General features: G+C 35.5%; 3 protein-coding genes across 4 annotated transcripts; all 3 read right to left on the bottom strand.

Annotated features, from left to right (window-relative positions):
- Positions 1 to 9467: 9467 nt before the first annotated feature.
- LOC132162616 (7-deoxyloganetic acid glucosyltransferase-like) lies at positions 9468 to 11976 on the bottom strand. Its single transcript, XM_059572891.1, has 2 exons — positions 11476 to 11976; positions 9468 to 10432 (listed from the first exon to the last, which is right to left on the bottom strand). The coding sequence occupies exons 1-2, from the start codon at positions 11966 to 11968 to the stop codon at positions 9507 to 9509; spliced, it is 1419 nt and encodes a 472-aa protein (XP_059428874.1). The 5' UTR covers positions 11969 to 11976; the 3' UTR covers positions 9468 to 9506.
- Positions 11977 to 12200: 224 nt separating this feature from the next.
- LOC132191804 (7-deoxyloganetic acid glucosyltransferase-like) lies at positions 12201 to 13989 on the bottom strand. 2 transcript variants are annotated; one of them, XM_059606908.1, is made up of 2 exons: positions 13320 to 13989; positions 12201 to 13235 (listed from the first exon to the last, which is right to left on the bottom strand). In XM_059606908.1, exons 1-2 carry the CDS (start codon positions 13810 to 13812, stop codon positions 12313 to 12315), a joined length of 1416 nt encoding a protein of 471 aa, XP_059462891.1. In that variant the 5' UTR covers positions 13813 to 13989; the 3' UTR covers positions 12201 to 12312. The 2 variants fall into 2 exon arrangements, with proteins under 2 accessions (XP_059462891.1, XP_059462890.1); XM_059606907.1 differs by having other exon boundaries at positions 12201 to 13238; positions 13320 to 13988.
- Positions 13990 to 16640: 2651 nt separating this feature from the next.
- Positions 16641 to 19501, bottom strand: LOC132162452 (7-deoxyloganetic acid glucosyltransferase-like). The gene is made up of 2 exons (XM_059572689.1): positions 19015 to 19501; positions 16641 to 17647 (listed from the first exon to the last, which is right to left on the bottom strand). The coding sequence occupies exons 1-2, from the start codon at positions 19499 to 19501 to the stop codon at positions 16728 to 16730; spliced, it is 1407 nt and encodes a 468-aa protein (XP_059428672.1). The 3' UTR covers positions 16641 to 16727.
- Between the last annotated feature and the right edge of the window lie 1877 nt (positions 19502 to 21378).

Below are 21378 nucleotides of genomic sequence, written 5' to 3' on the forward strand. Positions count from 1 at the left end.
GTTTTGGTTGATTTGGTCTGTTGTTGATGACTGTATCTTTAGCTTCGGCTATGATTTATTTCAGAGCTTTTTGCTCTGTTTGTAAGAGCTTTAAGCTCGCAACTTTTATCAATGAATGAGTATGATATGTTTCAAAAAAAAAAAAAAAAAAACTTGTTAAAACTGTTTTCTTTTCCATAGAACTTATGAACATATATTAATGTCACAATGAGCTTTATTGAAAATCAGTGTAATTACTGGGATTGGTTTTGCATTTTTTTCCTAAATATTAATTAAACTCATCTTAAGATGCAAAAATATATAACTTATATTCATAAGCATCGATAAGGGTAACATAGATCGCAAACCAGTGGCTTAGATACGGGTTAACAAACCCAATAGGGGTATCAGAAAGAGAAAACTATACTCACATGTGGGTACGTATAAGTCTAGGGAAAACTGGGATTCGTTTTCCTGGGAAAACTTTCCAAAAATGGAAAGAATGAGCTGTTGAAGTAGCAAAGAAAGACAACCCACTATCCACGCAACCCAAAGCTTGCATTTGTGATGGTTCAGTAAGCACTGCCAATGCTGAGCCTTTGGCCTGATGAATAATTCACAATGCTGCCATCATTGGAATGCTGAGAGCCTTTCACCTGCAAATCGACGTAAACTTCCCATTTAGCTCGTAGACAATCCAAAAGTTAGGAAGCACGGAAACACCATGCAAACAGAAAGCTACACGGGACCTTCATAAATGAACAATTATAAAAAAGAATGCGTGGGTACGTGGATCCACTGCATTGGCCAATTGACCTGATCATCATTGAGCTCTTTTAGTTTGGTAGTTGACCAAACCACTGAAAACCTGCCACGTGTGTATATATATGTGCGCATCCTTGTCACTTGTCAGGTGGGCCAAGTGGCATGGGTATCAAAATAATGCTCAAAATCAAACCAATTAATAATGTTTAATTAGTGGACTTACATTAATCAATTTTCAGTATATGAATCAAGTACCCAAACGATCAGCTTAAGAGTTTAGATACTCATGAAAACTATCTTTGATTAGTTAGATATAGAGAAATGTTAGCCATGGATCTGACAAGATAAACACGAAAAAAAAAAAAAAAATCATGAGCTTTTAACCACTAAATCTTTTCTGACGATTAGGTATATACGAAGCACCATCCGATGTCCCTTCCATTCCATGCATGGCAATCCAAAAAAAAAAAAAGAATATTGCGAACTTTAAACACGAGCTGGTGCCGGCGCTTCGCGGGGCTCAGGCTGAACCAGGGGCTCAGCCTTGAATCGGGCCTCGGCGACGGACTTGGCGCTGGAGAAAACACCTTTCATATATGACTGAGGCAATAAGAAACAGGGAAAACACCGAGAATATGATGATGACCACAATGAGCGGGATCTCCCTCTTGAATAGTCGTACTGGTAGTCATATTCTTCTAGAGAGAAAAGATTAGGAAGGTCAGAGGAGGACATGGTTGCTTTAGTAAGAGACTCAGGACTACTGACTAGCGCAACACACAGCTTTTATACTAGGGTTAAATACAAAGCAGGTACATGTGGTTTCACCAAAATCAAACAAACACATGAGTTTTCAAAAATATTACAAATAGTATCCTTGGTTTGCTAAAAAACTCATTTAGTATTTCTATTAACATTCCCTTAGATTTTTTAATAGAATGTCACATCATCCTTATATGTGGGCATCACATAACGTGATACCTAAATTTTTTGATGCCATGTCATTTTAAAAAAAAAACCCCCCAAAAATAAAATAAAAAATAAGAAATGACGGCAGCTGGGGTGGCCGAACCACCCCATTTTGCCTGGTGTGGTTTGGCCACAAATAATATGAAGTAGACGGGTTGATTTGAAGAAACCCAGTAGATAATCGAATCCAAAAACGAATGCCCAAAAAAAAAAAAAAAAAACAGGAAAACCTAATAGGGTTTGAAAACTGCAACAAAACCTGGCTGAGAGCGCAGTGGAAAACAAGGGTATCTTTCCCCTTCACCTCCTAAATAAGATTGGATATCTTGTCAGAGAAAGTGTCGCTCGCATGGTGCAGAGACCCAGCTATATGACCGTCATATCTTCCCTCGTCATCCCTGGAAAAACCCATCAACGCCTATGAATGGAAGAATCAAAATAATCCAGCGAAAAAAAGAAGGTAAATTATGAATCAAAATTGGAAAGAAGAGCGTATGTTTGTGAACGAACCTGACATCTATGATTGCAATATTGGAGCGGCGTTTGAGAGAGAGCAGCTGAGAGCCACTTAGGTAGGAGATGCTCCGAGCCATCTCTCTGCTTTTCTTCGTCCATCTCTGCTTTTCTTCGTCCATCTCTTTCTGTCCCAGAAAAAAAGGAGGAGCAGCCTCGTTGCACCCCCTTTTCGAACCACCCCAGGCAAAATGGGGTGGCTATGGGGGTGGTTTGACCACCCTAGCTGCTCTTTTTTTTTTTTTCTTTTTTTTCTCTTTTTTTTTTCTTTCAATTTTTAAATTTTTGGGTTTTTATTTTTTTAAAAAAAATAACGTGGCACCTAAAAACTCAGATACCACGCCAGGTGGCGCCCATGTATAAGGGTGACATGACGTTCCTTTAAAAAATCTAACGGAATATTAACAAAGGTATCAAGTGAGTTTTGTTGCAAACCACATGTATCATTTGTAATATTTTTGAAAACTCAAGTGCCTGTTTGATTTTGGTGCAAACCGCATGTACCTGTTTTGTATTTAACCCTTTATATTATGACTCTAGCCGATTACCTTTTAGACATTTTCCTATTTTTCGTTTGATATGACCAAAATTCCCTGCCTTAAGGACAGGGACGGAGCCAGGAAATTTTATGAAAGGGGGCCAGCCAAATTTTTTTTTTTCGGTTCTTTAGAATTTTTTTATTAAAAAATATTATTTTGGTTGTTTTTTATGAACTAAAGACTACTGTATAGGCCAACAAAATTAAAAATAGGGCCAAAAAATTTTATTGGATATGGCCAAAAAATTTAAAAATAGGGCCAATTTTTTTTTTTTTTTTTTTAAAGGGGCCAAATGACTAAAATTAAAACTTTAATTTTACTTTTTTTACTTTTTTTTTTATTTTTTTTTTAACTTATAATTTTTTTTTTCCTTATTTTGAGGTTTTTATTATTTTTTTTACTTATAATTTTTTTTTCCTTATTTTGGGGGAAGGACCATGGCCCACCCCGGTCCCCCCTCCCTCCGTCTCTGCTTAAGGAGCGCCAGACACTATTTGCAACCGAACCAAACCGGGGTAGCCTGGACATGAAAGAAAGGCAGCATGAATTTATTTTGCCTTGGACATGTCAGTGACCCCATCCCCAAGCCACTGGCAAGAGGTAACAATGCTGTGTGTATTTAGTAATCTCACTTTCTCACACTTAAATGCACGCCTTGACGTGATTTTAAATTTTGGATGAGTTATTATTAAATTTTTGATTTAATGATGATTTTAAATATTACATTAGGATGTGTGCATTTTATTGTATAAGAGTTGAAATATTTGTAACATGTGTGCATTTTATTGTGTAAGAGTTGAAATATGTGTAACATTACTCTTCATACACTGATCAGTAATATATTCTTTATAAATGTCAAACGTACAATATTCCACCCCTTTCCCCCTTTTTTTTTTCTTTTTTTTTTTCTCTCTCTGAGAAAAATATAACATTTCATTCAATAATACTACGAGTATAAAACTTTTACATCACAGAGCAAAGTTTTAAAGCAATCATAGCATAAAGCTACAAGATTACCAAATTTAGTACAAGATTCGAGACCAATCTGTTAACCCATGACTAAAATCAGATTTAATACTAGATCTGTGATAGACAAACTCAACCAAATGCATGGATAGCAATTATTCATCGATCCTGAGAGTAAAAAAACTCTTATGCCGAAACTCTTCCTCCTCAACCCGGAGGCCAAGATAATGATCACATCCACCCCTTTCTTAACTCAACTGTCATTTCATTCCCTTCTTTAAATCTCAACCGTCCAACAGCTTAATCGACCCTCGTGAGTCGTGCCATGCACTGCGTATCAGTTTGGCAGATTAATCGATGATGACTTTGGAGGATATGAATCGATGATAAACGAACAAACATACAAACATCATGTCTACCAAAGATTAAGATGATAAAAGAAAAAACTTTTATAATATACCGTAAAGCTAACACTTTATGATTAACCATTACAAATAATAACTAATTCAGAAGCTACACCTTAGGTATCAATTCAATTACATTAAAATTAAAAATAAATATATCACGACTTGTGTTGTTACACCATGCAAAATGACTTTTCAATGTTATAATTGGAGTCACTAAGCCACTTATAAGACATATATAATCTCTAATTGTAGGTAGGAAAATTACTTGTTAGGTAGGGGCCGCATAAATTCTGCGAGTCGTTGGCCATTAAACAAAAAGCTTCCACCTTTGTTTGGCCTCTTAGCATTTTGCGAGAAATTGAGATTTCACAGAGGTTGGGAAGGGCAGGTCCTTTAAACCCCCAATGTGCAAGTTCTTCCCCATAAAATGCCCAGTTTTTTGTGTACTTGAAGCTTCTAGGATAGTTGTGCCTAAAATGCCATGTACTAATATTCTCTTATTTTCATTCTATTTATGTAATTGTTTTCCTTATTTGTAACTTATTTGAAGTTTCTTAATATAAATGTTTCTGTAAATTTATTTCAAATGATCTTTTTTGGTCTGATATCCTTCCCCTGTTCCCCTAATATTACGGTATTTGGTTAAGACATATTGCGCTTATTCTTTGCAATATATATGCGATAAGCCTATATGTGTTTTTCATTCATTTTAAGGTTAAAGTGAAGCGGTTTAGTACACTTATTTGATTTCCATATGAAATACTCGGCAGCATTTTCTCTCCTTTTGACGACTTTGCTAGTTCTCTCTTTCTCTTTTGGTATTGTTTTCTCTCCTTCGTAAATGTTCCTTCTTCTTCATTATGTTAAATTTGTTTACATCACGATATTAAAATTGGTACATATCTTAATAGATGTTTAGTACACAAAAAGATAAAGAACAAAGTCTTAACATTCAAATTTAGTTTTATTTAATTTTTTCATATCAATGGATAAATTTTCTTGCTAGTTCATTTTTTTTTTTTTGAAAAATAATAGTTGATATTTCATTAATCAAAGGAATTAAGAATAGAGTAATATGGAGTTCTTTCCTCGAAAAACAATGTCGTTTTTTAAAATTCAACTCAAAATAATTTTTTTTTTAATTTCAAATTAATATGAGAAATGATAAAAATCATTCTTTCATCAATTTCCATATATATAAGTGAATTAATGTATCTACCATCTTTTATATTGCATGTTGAAGGAACAATGGCAAATCATGTATAGAAAGGAAAATTACTATATAAAAATAAGGGTTAACTTCACAAAAGCTAATTTCACGCGTTTTCAGAAGACCACTTAAAGTTGAAAAAGTCTCAATTTTACCTTTCGAACTTTTAATTTGATGTTTTCATGTGTGCCAAGCTTTTATGGATGCCATGTTTTATGTTTTATTACATTCTGATATAATAACTCTCATTTGGTGCTGAAACTTGATGGAAATGTCACTGTAATTCCCCTAAATCATGTAAGAAGTCCCTCAAATACTTCACTTTTATGTGACTTGTGTGTCATTATTTTCGTGTAGATCTTTTATATGCCATGAAAATGAAATTCAATTGTTTAAATGTCAATTCAGCAACCAAAGGGGTTGATCTTCCTTTGGACCTATCAATATCTAAAACTGATCAGAAAGTCATCACTAACTGCGGAAATATCCAAAACTAAAAACAGCATCAAAGAACTTGTAAGTTTAGTACTCATTTTTTGTTTGAATTTTTTTTCCCTTCTCTCTGTTATTTTTTCCCACTATTCTTTGTTTGTTTTAGAATACTGGAACAGTTACTCTTTCCTACATGCATGAGCAATGAGAAATGATTTTATGATATGTGCGTCAATGAAGGTACACTTGCAGCCAGCTCCCGGATAACACAATTGCCCAGTTGAAGATATTGTATTTATTTTCTGCAGGATTCTTAAATGCTCCGGATCATCACATTTTATTCTACCCAGCTTCCTGGTCCAAACTCTTTTTCATAAGTTTATGATTTTGTTTTGCACCCTATATATGCTGCTGAATGCAAGGCTTTCTCCTGAAAACTTTTTTAGTCTTATTATCCGCCAAGTAGTAACATCTTGCCCTTGATTAATATGGAGCAACTCTTGTATTATAGTGTATTACTGAAGTGCTTTAATTTGGCTCATTGCTAGCAAATACTGCATATTTGTGCTGCTTATTTTATTTTATTCCTGGATCAAGCATGCATTGATGGTGCAGTGGAAGAATCTTGAATGTATTTTCCATCAAATATTATAAAAAATTAAAGTTACTGGTAATACCGAAGCATTGTTTTATTCATTTTAATTTATTAGCTACAACACTTTAATTAATTATTTCATGATCGAGTAAGAGTACTGAAACTCCAGTAGACTTTGATGATCAACTGGGGATGACGATCTCGCAACAACATTTGTCTGGAGTCTCACAAAAAGAAATAGCCGGGTTGCCACACATGTCCATGCAGCTATGATACCCACAATTAGGTAAATCAAAGCAATTATAACCATTGACAATTCCTATTATTCACAAGAGAAAAAAACAAAGCAATTAACTAATAAGACAAATATAATAGTTTCATCATGGTGCTAACATACTTAAATTGTAACATTACAAGATAAAGGAAACAACTACGTACAATTACAGTCAAAACACAAAAATCAATTACAATGTTCAATCAATTGCTTGTAGATTCAATTGTTTTCTATTTCATGTATATAGCAAAGAATAAGCGCCATATGTATTAAGAAAATACCTTGATATCTGTTATTAAGAATATATATCAATTGATCTAAAATTTAATAATTATTTATTTAAAATTCAACGGTAATTTTATTGTCACGCTAAAAAGTGTGTACTTAAAAGTATGGTAGCAAGAGAGAATAAATTCATGCATGTGTAATTTCTCTTATAACATCACATGTTAAAGAAAACAGCTCCGTACAGACAAAACATAAACTAATTAAATTATGTTGTTCAATCAATTGTTTATAGCTTCTAACAATATAAAAATTGCAGAGCTTTTTAGGTTTCAGGCATCCATTTTAAATTCAATAGATCAAAGAGTACATAAAAACTCTTTTATGTGTAAATATTATACACCACGACTTTCACCTAAAAGATGCATGTCCCCAAAACTTAGGTTGGACTTAAAAAAAAAAAAAAAGAAAAAAAAAAGAAAAGAAAAGAACACTCAGTATGTATTAGGTTACAATTTATATCTTAAACTGAATACAAGCTTTATAATATAAAGATATTTAAAATATATTACTGAATAAATATTTTATTTTTTAGCACCAAACATGAATTAGTAACTTGTAAGAAATTTTATATACCAATATGAAAAAAAAAAAAATTAAATGAAAAGAAATTTGAATGTTAAGTCTTTTTGTGCACTAAACAGCGATTAAGATATGTACAAAAATTAATATTGCAATGTAAACAAATTTAACATAATGAAAGAAGAAAGAACATTAATTTATACGAAGAAGGAGGAAACATACCAGCTGATGAAACAACTAGGAAAGTCACCAAAAGGAGAGAGAATGCTCCATAGTATTTCATATTGATCAGATGAAAAAAGTTCACTAAAACACTTCACTCTAACCTCAAAATATGAATGAAAAGCACATAGACTTATCGCAAATATATATAGCAAAAATAAATCAGGTGAAAAAGATATCGCAATAAAAGAGAATTTGAAATAAATTTAATAATAAAAATAAAAGAAACGTCAAATAAGTTACAAACAAGGAAAACAAGCTACAGAAATAAAAAGAAAATAAGAGAATATTAATGATAGAAAAATCTGTATTTTGCTTCCTTAAAGAGTAATAACGTACATTCTTTAGTGATTTTTTTTTTTTTTTTTTTAAGAGAAATAATCCTCATTGATTTTATTTTTTAAATTAATGCCTACTTCATTTTCAGGCGTTTTCTTCCTTTCTCCCCTCGTTTACCAAGTGGATCGTGATCTTATCTCAAGTTTATGTCATCACTTTACATAATTTTACGACGACATTATAGTCGAATTAATGATATTCTAAGTGTGAAAGCTTTAGTAATAGTTTATAGACAAATTAACAGTAACGAATTTTAATGCCCATAAACTTCACATTAATTATTGCAATTAATCAACCGTTTAAATTTAAATTTAATTTTGACTTTCAATGTCTCCCTTTGTCCAAATCATTAATTTGTACGAGAAATATATCATATGCACTGTATAAATGTATTTGTACACCATATCAAACGATGAAATTGTTACAAACATTATTTCTTTTCCGGAATTCTTTAAATGTAAAACGTTTTATCTTTTGACATTAATATATGTTCATGAGTTACGTTCTATGGAAAAGAAAACAGTTTTAACAAGTTTTTAATCCTAAAGTATTTTGACCATTTGGTCACTAAGAGATTTCATGACAATTGAATTGCTAAGTAGTGTTATGACCGGATCTTGGCTTAATTATGACCATTAATTTCTTTTACCGTTGGTCTTTAAAACTTTTATAAACCATTGATTCCTTTTACCGTTGGGTTATTTCATTACTTTAAAAAAACCATTTGTTCTTAACGCATGGTCAAGTGCTGACCATTTGTCATCCCTAAGGTGTAGCTCAATCAGATTTGGACGACGCCTCATGAAGTGAATGCTACTAGTTCGAATCTTCCTTTCTCCTTCCCTTGTGTGAACATGCCAAGTTTTCGAATTAATGAGTCCCAAACATCAAGTACAAAAAGTTTTAATGATTGATAATACACTTATAAAATGGATGAAACATTGGAGCCTAAGTAAAGTTTCTTAATCATTGTAAGAGGTTGCTGATACTACCAAAGAATTATTTTATTCATTTTAATATATTCGCTACAACACTTTCTAGCCCTCATTTTCCTTTTCACTTTATTTAATTTATTTCTTTCATTTACTTGAAATCCATAAAATTCAAGCTAAACGTATAATAATCGAAGGTAAACTTATTCCATTAGCAAGAGCGAAACTTTAGTAAACTTTTGAGCTCAATTAATTGGCAGTCTTGCGCAATAACATTGGAATTTGGGACTACTGCCATCCGATGTTTGTTTTAATTGTATAAAGAAAGGTAATTGAAACTATTGTGGAGTGTATTTTAGTAGGAAAACAAAAAAAAATATATTGATCTTCTTGGTATGTGAATGATTTGAGACTAGAAAAGAGGATTTGGAATAAATTAAATTATATAAGTAAGGTGGAATAAGTTATATATAAACACATCAAACATAAATTACTTACAATAAATCAGAAACAAATAAGAGCATCATACTTAAGCAACTTATAAATTGGCTCATAAATCATACTTCTCTTATGTCTTCAATGAGCTTGTCGAGATTGGTGTAAGAAGATCCAGATTTGTCAACACAATCGTGAGCCAATTTCGCAATCCGATCCATGGACGCCATGATTTCTGCCCTTCTATCTTCCATCAGTGCCTTTATCATCATCTCAACCGTCGATCGATCACATGTGTCCTTCATTTCAAGTCCAAACCTCCACACCTCGCTCACAAACCTGCCATTAATTAGTTGGTCCCCATATTGGGGCCAACAAAGAATAGGGAGCCCTGCAACAATGCTCTCCAGGATGGCGTTCCAGCCACAGTGGGTCAGAAACCCACCAGTGGACGGGTGGGCCAGGACATCTTCTTGTGGGGCCCAATCCACCAAAAGACACCTCCCTTTGGTGCCCTCTTGAAGCTCCACCGGAATCATGTGCTCATCTCCTTCCGCACCTGCAACGCTATCACGCCGTATAACCCATAGAAACGGCCTTCCACAGTTGACCAGGCCGTGCCAGAGCTCCATAAGCTGATCACGTGTCATGATCACCGAGGTCCCAAAGCTGACGTAAACAACAGATCCTAACGGCTGTGAGTCCAGCCACGTCATGCAGCTACAGTCGGCTTCCCAAAAATTGCTAGAGGATGATAAAGACCGCAACACGTCATCTCCCGTACGAGATCTTAGAAGAGCACCGAGAGGTCCAATTGTGTAAATCTTGGAAAAGAGAGGGGCGAGGCGGTGGGAGAGAATCGGGGATTCGAGATCATCAAAGGTGTTGAGTATAAGTGCCGAAGCATGAGTAGTGGCGTGGGGATCCTCCGTCATTAATTTATATATGGGATCGTCGAGTGGTTGCCTGAAAATGCTGGGTAGATCTCGACGTCGCAAAAGGCCCTCCATACCAGGTATGCCTGTAACTATCCGATCCATATCGTCTTCTGCTGCGGTTAATTTGGTCAAATACATGCATTAATATTATATTATTAACGTAACGAATAATTTCTACATTACGAGAATGCCGGGGAAAATGAACGTATTTTGAAGCATGAAGCATGTAGAATCGCTATATCACGTGAAATTGATCTACATGCATGAGTACGTTGTTGAATGTATACGAGTATAGGACAAGAAGCTTCCGAAAAGAAGCAAAATATATATATATATACGTACACTCGGGTAGGCGGTAGGGAAGGTAGAGACTTTATGAAGAAGTTTACTTTAGGCTTGTTTGATAAACACTTTCACCTTCCCCTCGATACTATTCACACTTTTTTTAAAAAAAAATATCAATATCAAAATATTCTCACTTTTTAACTTGAAGAAGTTTATTTTAATTATTACTATCAATGGGTGAGAGACAGACTTACATGCAAACGGGTGGGCCATGGCCAATTTTGAATTTTTTTTTTTTACTAAATATGCTTTAAATATGAATTTGAGCCAAAGGTTTTTAGTTCGGCCCCAATCCCATTAGTAAAGCAGTTCAAAAATTTAAAGTTTGAATAAATTTTAGTAACTGCGTGTGATGTTTATCTCTAGTAATTAGTTTTAATACGATTAAATAGAAGATTGAATTATTTAAAAAATAATTTTTTTTATTTTGTTTATATTTTCTTAAGATTAAATGAATATTAATTTTATTTTTTCAATATCAATTTAGTCTTTAATATTAATATATTTCTCATCAATTATTTAGCTCCCCATTTAAATATATTTTAAATTCATGCTTTGACTCTGTCAATAAAAATTTCTAGTTCCGTCCAAAATTAGGCACACCATAGGATCACCATTCATCCATGCAAAATAAGAAGTTGTAATAATTAATTTTTCATGCATGATATTCATCATTGCAATAGTATGCTTGCTTTATTATTTTGATGACGTACCTGCGTTGAATGAAAATCTTGTACAAAGCATTGAGACCACGTCAGATAGAGTGAAAATAAGATATTCGTGAAGAAAATCTTCGTCAAACACTCACCTCCGCGGATTGGAATATGGCCTTCCTCAATTAGTTTGGGAATACAGAAAAACGACCACAAGCAAGCAGCGGGGAAGCCCCGAAATGAGATTGCGCGAATTCCCAATTCCTTGGCAAAGTCAATTGCGAAAGACATAATTCCATCTGCTATAACACAAGTGATCGGACGCTCAGGCTTTCTGCTAAGGTCGCCCAGCAACTCGCGGAAGAGGGGTTTCGTCACGGACATGACGGAAGAGACTATCTCCGGAACGCGATTGATAGGACTGAGCGGGTGATCGGCTGGCAGGCCATCGTTGATGGACTCCAAGTGGAGGGTTGGGAAGTGAGCAGACAGTGCTTGTAGGTGGGTGAGGCGGCGGTGGTAGCTGTCGATGTTGAGGAAGGTGACGTGGATGCCCGCTTGGCATAGGAGTGCTGCTAAACTCAACAAGGGCTTGATGTGGCCTTGTGAAGGGAACGGTAAGATCAGTACATGAGGTTCCCGGTTCATCTTAAGCCTCTCTATAGACCCCTAAAGACGAATCGTAGAATATCTTCCTCGCCAATCAAATCAACTCACACTAAATTAAAGAAGAAGATGAAAATAGAGAGAGGAATTGGAACAAGCAAGAAAACTTTATTTTTATTCTCTTTGTGAGAATACACTTAAATACAAGAAAGTCATCGATAAGGTCCACAAATTAAGGAATCACTTCCTTATACATCTCTCAAACTCCGAAGACTCATTCAAATGAAACTATATATATTATATACCAACAAAACGTAAATAAACTGCGAGCTAAAAGATAACATGATCTGTTGAATCGGTCATATATACATATAACTCATCATAAATCATATTTTTCTTATGTCTTCAACAAGCATGTCCAAGTTGTGATAGGAAGATCCACCTTGGCTAACACAATCGTGAGCCAATTTTGCTATCCGATCCATTGAGATCATGATTTCCTCTCTTCCATCGTTCATCAGTGTTTTTATCATCGTCTCAACCGTCGATCTATCACACGTGTCCTTCATGTCAAGGCCAATCCTCCACACCTCACTAACCCACCTACTATTGATCTGCTGGTCAGCAATTTGGGGCCAACAAACCATAGGGACCCCAGCCACAATGCTCTCTAGGGTAGAGTTCCAGCCACTGTGGGTCAGAAACCCACCCGTGGACGGGTGGGCCAGAACATCTTCTTGTGGAGCCCAGTCCACCACAAGGCCCCTGTCTTTTGTGCCCTCTTGAAGCTCCACAGGGATCACCTGCTCACCTTCCGCACCCGGAAGAATGGTATCTCGCCGTATAGCCCATAGAAAGCGCTTGCCACTGTTGACTAAGCCGTGCCAAATCTCCATGGCGAAGCCACGTGTCATGATCGCCAAGCTCCCGAAGCTGACGTAAACGACGGATCCCAACGGCTGCGAGTCCAACCACGTCATGCAACTACGGTCCACTTCCCATAAATTACTAAATGACGATAAAGACCGCGAGACGGTGTCTCCAATACGGGATCTCAGAAGAGCATTGAGAGGTCCAATTGTGTAGATTTTGGAAAAGAGAGGGGCAAGATGGGAGAGAATCGGACCTTCGAGATCGTCATAGGTGTTGAGTATGAGTGCCGAAGCTCGAATCATGGCCTGGGTCTCCACAACGAATAATTGAAAGAGGGGATCGTCGGGTTGTCTTCTGCAAATGCCGGGTAGATCTCGGCGTCGCAAAAGGCCCTCCATACCTGGTACGCCTGCGACCGTCAGATCCATATCTTCATCTGCTGCAACTTCGTGAAACACATAAACGTGAAAAAAATATACTTGTGAAGCAAATCTGGGTACGTACACTTGCACTCACTCACCGTTGACTGGAAGCTGGCCTTCCTGAATTAGTTTGGGAAGACAGAAATAAGACCACAAGCAGCAAGCACTGAAGGTCCGGAAGGCGATTACGTGAATTCCCAATTCCTTTGCAACGTCAATAGCGAAAGACATGATTCCATCGGCGATTACACACGTGACAGCTGGACACACTGAGTTTCTGGTGGAGTCAGCCAGCAGCTGGCGGAAGAGTGGCTTCGTCACGGACTTGATGGAGGAGATTAACTCTGGAAGAAACTGGAGAGTGCGAGGGTGATCGGCGGGCAGGCCATCGGAGATGGATTCCAAGTGGAGGGTTGGGAAGTGAGTAGAGAGCGCTTGTAGGTGGGTGAGGCGGCGGTGGTTGTGGTCGGTGTTGAGGAAGGTGACGTGGAGGCCTGCATGGCATAGGAGCACAGCTAATCCCACCATGGGTTTGATGTGGCCTTGTGCAGGGAACGGCCAGATCAGAACATGAGGCTGCTGATCATCCATCTTAAACTAGCAGTCTCTGAAACTGCAGATCATCCATGAGACTGCTAGTTTAACGCATGCTGTTGCTTATACTTGCTGGAGGATTAGTGGAGATAATAACGTAAGTAATTCCTTCCTCCCTTGTTGTCATGATGTCCATCTTATTTTAATGTAATCATTGGTATCTTATCTTTATTTGAATATGTCTAGTTAGCCGACATGCTGTGTCCACAACGATTAATTAATATGTTGAAGTACATAGTTACTTTAGCCGACATGCTGTGTCCTTTCCAGCTATCTCTGATGGAACTTCTCAACAATCAACTTTCTCCATTACTTTTAAAAAATAACAATAATAAAATAAAATTCTCCATTATAAAATTAAGAAAAGGAGCCTTGGATGCAGTGGCTGTGGCCTGCATGAGCCACGGCCCCAATAAGCAAAAAAATTTAAAAAAATATAAACAAAAACTCTGTATTGTTTTTTTTTTTTTAATAAAAATAAAAAAATAAAAACTCTGAATTGCCAGATGCAATTGATTCATTCATTTTAAGAAGTTATGGCTCTACATATATTGTTGTTGACTTTAATTCAAAATACCCCCACAAGGAAGTGAACCAAAAGTGAAAAAATAATTTTTTTTTTTTTTTTTTCTAATTGAATAAGAGGAAAAAGGCTACAGGGAAACTTTTCTCTTTCAGTTTATGAAGGCTGAATTCTTTTTCAATTAGTTTTGACAGCCTTTTATGCTATGTAGCTCAACTTGTAACTTGTTAGTTCTTTATAGTATAATGTGAACACCGAATTTATTCTCATTTTGGCAACAAAATATAGGGTGAATTTCTTATAAATAATTTAGTTATATAAAAAAGAAAATTACTGAAAATTTCAATTCAAATTCAATGCTTAATAACTTTAGTTCTCAAAAAGAGCATAAGATGCAATTTATCTCTTTTTTTATTTTTATTTTTTTACTAATGCCTACATATTATCTTATTAATATATCAATCTTCATACTTTGGCCCCTCCAAAAATTAATTCTTGGCTCCGCAACTACTTGGATTGGATGAGCCATGAGCCTTGGATAACAGTGATATGCGCATCATCATTTCAAACTTCAAATGGTGACGCGCATGTTTGTTAAAAGGACACCAACCAATTAGGTGACGTCATTTTGGCTGGTTCACTATGACAACAACATGAATGACACCTCTTAATGTCGTTTTGTTAAAACGACCCTAAGCCAGACGTTCTAAAATTGGAGGCTTTTTGTAGTGAATATGAGAGAGGGTTGAAAGGAGGACGTAAAAGAGGAAATGGAGAAGCCATTTAGGCAAAATAGTATAAATTTAGGACAATATTATTCTATTTTTTTAACATTAAGACATCTTTATCCCACCATTTTACTAAATGGCTCCTTCCATTTCCAGTAAAAGAATATGTGCGAATAAAAACATTTATGGCCTTAAATATTATATTAGGATCCGGCTTCTACAGCACGCGCGGTTAAAGATTTAAAGGGTGAGGATTTAACTAAAGTAATTGAAGGGCTCAAAATGATCCTAAATATTAGGGTTACATCATCCAATTGTAAGACTCTTAATGCACTCTTCATCTTCCCACGTGGCTTCTACCTGTGCCAGACCTAGCCAATATTGGAATTGGAGCAGTAGCTGCTTCCGTTCTTCTGTTTCTCCTTGGCGTTCCCAGCACTTACAGCTTGGGGCTTGGTGTAACGATAAGACCATGCATAACCAAACCATCTTTATGTGCCTAAAAGTTCAATTTTTTTTTTTTTAAAAAAAATGCATTGGTTAGGAAGTGTCCGATTAATTAATTACTTGACAACTAATTGACATCAGACAACTATCTCCACGTACGGCCGCCGCTCTCTTATATGCTCTTTCCACGATCTACTTTCAAGAAAAATCACCGACGAAAAGGACATATTTCGGATCAATTGCACAACAAATTAATGAGTGCATAGTCATCTCAACAAAATAATAAATGGTTGGGGCATCGAGGTTCTAATTTTGTGAATCCTTGTTTCAATTTTTTGAAAATAACTTCAAAATTTATAGCTAAAATACTTGAATTTCACGTAGAAAGATGAGGCTTAGAATCTGTTTGTTTCAACATAAAATATTTTTTTTATCGAAAGATGTTTCTCGCAGATATATTTTCTTGAAAAAAATGATTTATTTAAAAACATTGTTCAGCGTTTGGATCACAGCGAGTCTCGATAGGTCTTGGTGAAGTCCCGACGGTGGCCATGTTGGGTCCCTGCAAGTCCCGATGATAGCTTGGTTGGATCCCGACAAGTCCCAACCGAGTGCCAGCGGTGTCTCAACCGGGTCCCAACGACGTCATAGTTGGGTCCATCGATTTAAAAATGAAAAACTCATACTCAAAAAATGGCTTACAATTTTCAAAAATTGAAACAATTTTACGAAAATTAAAGAAGCTTTTTTAATCAAAAGAAAAATATTTTTTATTGACTATAACTTTTTGTTACACAAAATATGAAAAAAAATATGAAAAAAAAAAAAAATCATTTTATACATAGAGCCTTACTCTCTATCAAGTATATATATCAAGTAATCAACTCAATTCACAAGTGAGAGTGATGTAGATTGCAGGGGTGATCGGTGTTTCTCTGTTTCTATCAAATAGCTAGAATAGTATTTTGCAATTGATCAAGTTTTTCATGCATATCCACGAAACACCAAAAAATACTCAAATAGTAGAATATTTTAAAAATTAAGAAAAACGAAACAAACATAGTCAAATCTTATTACATGTCATTGATTCCTCAAGTTGTCAAATGTCAAACACGTAAACACAACAACAACAAAAAAACGTATATATAAGAGTACCATTATTACTTACGTACATGCATGCATGCATTAAAACTTATGGAAAATAAGGTCATAAATCATACTTGTTTTATGTCTTCAATAAGCTTGTCCAAATTGTGGTAGGAAGATCCACCCTGGTCAACACAATCATGAGCCAATTTCACAATCCGATCCATTGACTTCATCATTTCCTCCCTTCTCTCCTCCATCACTGCTCTTATCATCATCTCAATCGTCGATCTATCACACGTGTCCTTCATGTCAAGGCCAATCCTCCATACCTCACTAACCAACCTGCTATTAATTTGGTGGTCGGCGATTGTCGGCCAACAAACCATAGGGACCCCAGAAACAATGCCCTCCAGCGTGGAGTTCCAACCATTATGGGTCAAAAACCCACCCACCGCTTGATGGGCCAAGACTTCTTCTTGTGGAGCCCAATCCACCAAAAAGCCCCTTTCTTTGGTACCCTCTTGTAGCTCCTCTGGTATTGGGTGCTCTCCTTCCGCACCCTCAATGCCATCACGCCGTACAACCCATAAAAACGGCTTGCCACTGTTCACCATACCGTGCCAGAACTCCAGCAACTGACCACGCGTCATCAACCCCGTGCTACCGAAGCTTACGTAAACAACGGATCTTAACGATTGTGAATCAAGCCACGTCATGCAACTGCGGTCCGCTTCACATAAATTATTAAAGGACGATAAAGACCGCGAGACATCATGCTCAATACGGGATGTCAGGAGGGTAGTAAGGGGTCCAATTGTGTAAATTCTGGAAAAGAGAGAGGCGATGTGAGAGATAGTGGGATCTTCGAGGTTGTCAAAGGTGTTGAATATGAGCGCTGAAGTTCGAGTCATGGCCATGATATCCTCGATTATAGATATAAAGAAGGGGTCATCCAATTTTAGTCTGTAAAGGCCGGGTAAATCTCGGCGTCGCAAAAGGTCTTCCATACCTGGCACGCCTCTGACCATCCGATCCATATCGTCGTCTACAAAATTTTGTGAAAGACATTAGTATCTACTAAGTACTAACTAATGTATACTTCTAAAAAAAAAAAAAAAAATAGTAGTAATTATTGTATCGCATGTGGAATTAATTCTCTAATACATATATATTAGCAAAGCAACAAGTTGCATGTGGAATACATATTAGGCATCTAAGCACGGTCAGCATTAATCTTAGCTTTAGAGTATTCATAATGGAAGAGCCAAATGTTACTTTTATCTAAAATGGCTCTTCAAATATTTAAAAAAATTTCTATATTGGATTAGCCAAAGGAAAATGCAAAATAGGTATTTGATTGGAAGAGCTAAAAAAAAAAACTAAACGTAGCAGTACTTTTTCTCTCACCTGTTTTCTCTTTTTTTTCAAAACTTTTCTCATTTTTCCTCACATGTTCTCTTTTTCCCAAAAATATTTTCACTTTTAATAATATTTAAATAATATAAATAAAAATATAGCTAATTAGATGTAGAAGATTTTTAAAAATTCATTAGCTAAATTAGATAAAGTAGGTATTGAAGTTTCCTATTTTAGCCTTTTCTTAAATATATCCTTATCAAAGGTTAAGGCATGAAGCTGCAGTGCAAATAATTAAATATCTTTTCGGCTTAATTAGGTGCTTCACAAAAAATAAAAAATAAAAAAGAATCCTATCAAAATAATGAATGGTCCAAATTTAAATCTACTATTTTTAAGCCAAATGACGTTGGCGGAGCCAAGATTTTCTTATTGTAGGGGTAGGATGTAAGATTAATATTTAATTAATATAAAATAATATTTTATTATACTATAATTTACCAAAAACTAATATAAATTATTTCGTTATTTCAAAGTTTCAAACACTTTGAAAAAATATTACATGTCCAATTAATTACTTTTAATATTTAATTATCTATTAATGGTATGTAATTATTTTTAAATTATTTTATTTAACATTTAGAAAACATTTTCACGTTAATTGACATAAGTCCATTGTATTTTTCTTATTTATTCTCTTAAGAGTGGCCATATAGCATTGGGCAGAGGAGAAATTTTTTATTTTTTTATTTTTAGAGTGGGCAGAGTGGAGAAAAAGAGGGGAAGCATGAGGACTGGATGAGAGAGATGGAAGAGAGAAGCTGAGCAAGAGAAGAAGAATAAGAAGAAAAAAGGAGGAAGAGGTAGGGGCAAGAAAAAAGGAGGAGGGAGATGAGTAGGGGCAAGAGAAGAAGAAGAAAACGAAAGGAAGAGGAAGGGTAGGCCGTAGGCATAAGAAAACTTAAAACACTACTGCTCAGAAACTTAAAACACTACTGCTCTGTATATATATATGAAGAAAATTCAGGTGTGTCAGAGTTACACACTTACCCTCACCTCCAACTGGAAGCTGGCCTTCCTCAATGAGCTTCGGAAAGCATAAAAAAGACCACAAGGAGCATGGACTCAAGGCCCAAAACGTCATTACGCGAACGCCCAATTCCTTAGCAATATCAATTGCGAAAGACATAATACTATCAGCTATTACACAAGTGACCGGACGCTCGGACTTTGTGCTTAAGTCAGCCAGCAAATCGCGGAAGCGTAGCTTCGTCACGGACTTGACCGAGAATAGTATATCTCTCATAAACTGTATATTGCGGGGGTGATCGGTGGGCAGGCCATCGGAGATGGAGTCAAAGTGGAGGGTGGGAAAGTGAGCAGAGAGCGGTTGTAGGTGGGTGAGGCAGTGATGGTTGTGGTCGGTGTTAAGGAAAGTAACGTGGAGGCCAGCGTGGCAGAGGAGCTCTGCTAGGCTTAGCAAGGGTTTGATGTGGCCTTGTGCAGGGAACGGCAAGAGCAGTATATGTGGTTGCTGCTCCATCTTTCAAGGCTCTCTAATCTCTATCCATTAAGGGTTTTTTGGTTAAAGTAAAGTAACTCATCATGCTCCACTTTTCACTAATGCTTGGTTACGGAATGGGATTGTCTACTAAAGGATCTTGTTGCATCTTCCAAGATATGATGAGATAATCATATCTTTAGTATTTATATTCAAGATATGCTTTGGTATTATATTCAAGATATGCTTTAGTATTATATTTAGGATATGATCTTTAGTATCTTGATGTATATTATTTAGATTTAGTTTACTATATATATATATATATAAATGGGTGCAAGCACCTCGTGTAATATTAAGTTATTAATCACATTTACATTTTCAATACAAAAGTTTTCATTTTTTGTTAAATTATTGTCCATCTTAAATCATAATATAAGGTCAAAGATGCGCATTGAACTGATTAGATGCTCCTTTCTGTTTTATATGCAGCAAATTAAGGGTCAAAGGGCGTGGCCAATGTAGGGCGAGAGGGGGGGAACTTAACCCCTCGCCCCCACCTAAAAAATTCACGCTAATTGCAAGTCTTTTTACAAATTTTGTCATTTTCGAAGGTAGTTAAAACTTTTTTCTTTTTATAATTATGACAGGAACCCTAATTTATATAAATTATTTGAATGATAATCACGGGGTGATGTTTGACAATTGACACCAGTGAATACAGTAATATTGTAACATTGTGGGCTTTCTGTTTGCTAGCATTCTTAGGTGGCTGTACTGGGCTGGGTCTCATAGCATCAAACAGAACCCACAAAGAACTGGCAACATGCTTAGTTTTTACTGCAACTTAAAAAAAAAAAAACAAAAACTGAGGTAGTAGTTTATATAAGTGCCACGTTACACAAAATAGATGAAGAAACTAAGCACTAAAAATTATACTATGCGACATAGCACTTTGTAGTAAAAATTTGTATTATTTCTAATAGCAATTTTGACAAAATTAGAAACTCGATGACCTAGCCACTGTTCTTTTAAAATAAATAAATAAATAAAATCACCCATTTGTTCTACAACATATCATAAATTATCTTATTTTCCTTCATGATTTTTTGAATAATTCTATAAGCTAGTCTTATGTTTCTTTAGTGGCATTCTACGAATGAAGTAACTTTTAAAATTATAATTTGATCAAAATTTAATAGTAATTAATCATAAGTTCAACAATAATTTTAAAAGCTATCTACGTCATTTTAAAAGTGACATCAGAAGACAAAATAACTTCTAACATTATACTCTTGATTTTCCTGGCAAATAGATAGAGGAAAGAACTGGATTATAAGAGCGGGGTTCGAGGTGAATAATTGTCTGAATGTCATGTACGTAATCAGACCTTTCCCAACCACTGCGATTTCACATTCAACCTTTTAAGGCAAACATTTATTTTATTAGCTCGAGACTTAAGTGCGTTAATTACTATGATTTTGTATATTAAAATTCCAATTTAAAATTAAATTGTAAAAAATATATTGTTTGGGAGTGCTTTCCTTTAAAATACATTTTGAAGACCTAGAAAAATTTGATGCAAAGAAGGAATAGGTGTGTTTTAAAAAACCTATAATTTTAAAAGCTAAATTACGATTTTACCAAAAGCTTAATTGCATTTTAAATTGCAAATGAAACGGATCACCTTAAAATATAGTTTTGATAACAAAGAGAAAACTCTCCTACTGGATTAGGGAATCGGTAAAGATGAGTTTTAAAGGCGAAGGGATCCAGTTGTGAAATAAAGCCCACAGGACACTTTACCGTATGTATTATGTCGACCGTTGCTGTAAAGGCAGCATTGTCTTAAGAAACAGACTTACATAAATGCTTGAAGGTTAGGCCTTATTTCAGGTGTCTGGGTTTACTTTGTGCAT

The sequence above is a fragment of the Corylus avellana genome, chromosome ca9, assembly GCF_901000735.1.
Source record: "Corylus avellana chromosome ca9, CavTom2PMs-1.0".
NCBI lineage: Eukaryota > Viridiplantae > Streptophyta > Magnoliopsida > Fagales > Betulaceae > Corylus > Corylus avellana.

What these genes read in the sequence shown, in the direction of transcription:
- LOC132162616 (XM_059572891.1), bottom strand. Translation starts at nt 11,968, where the DNA reads ATGAACCGGGAACCTCATGTACTGATCTTACCGTTCCCTTCACAAGGC. An exon ending in CCATATTCCAATCCGCGGAG is followed by an intron (nt 10,433 to 11,475) that starts GTGAGTGTTTGA and finishes TAACCGCAGCAG; the next exon opens with AAGACGATATGGATCGGATA.
- LOC132191804 (XM_059606907.1), bottom strand. Translation starts at nt 13,812, where the DNA reads ATGGATGATCAGCAGCCTCATGTTCTGATCTGGCCGTTCCCTGCACAA. An exon ending in AGGCCAGCTTCCAGTCAACG is followed by an intron (nt 13,239 to 13,319) that starts GTGAGTGAGTGC and finishes ACGAAGTTGCAG; the next exon opens with CAGATGAAGATATGGATCTG.
- LOC132162452 (XM_059572689.1), bottom strand. Translation starts at nt 19,501, where the DNA reads ATGGAGCAGCAACCACATATACTGCTCTTGCCGTTCCCTGCACAAGGC. An exon ending in AGGCCAGCTTCCAGTTGGAG is followed by an intron (nt 17,648 to 19,014) that starts GTGAGGGTAAGT and finishes AAAATTTTGTAG; the next exon opens with ACGACGATATGGATCGGATG.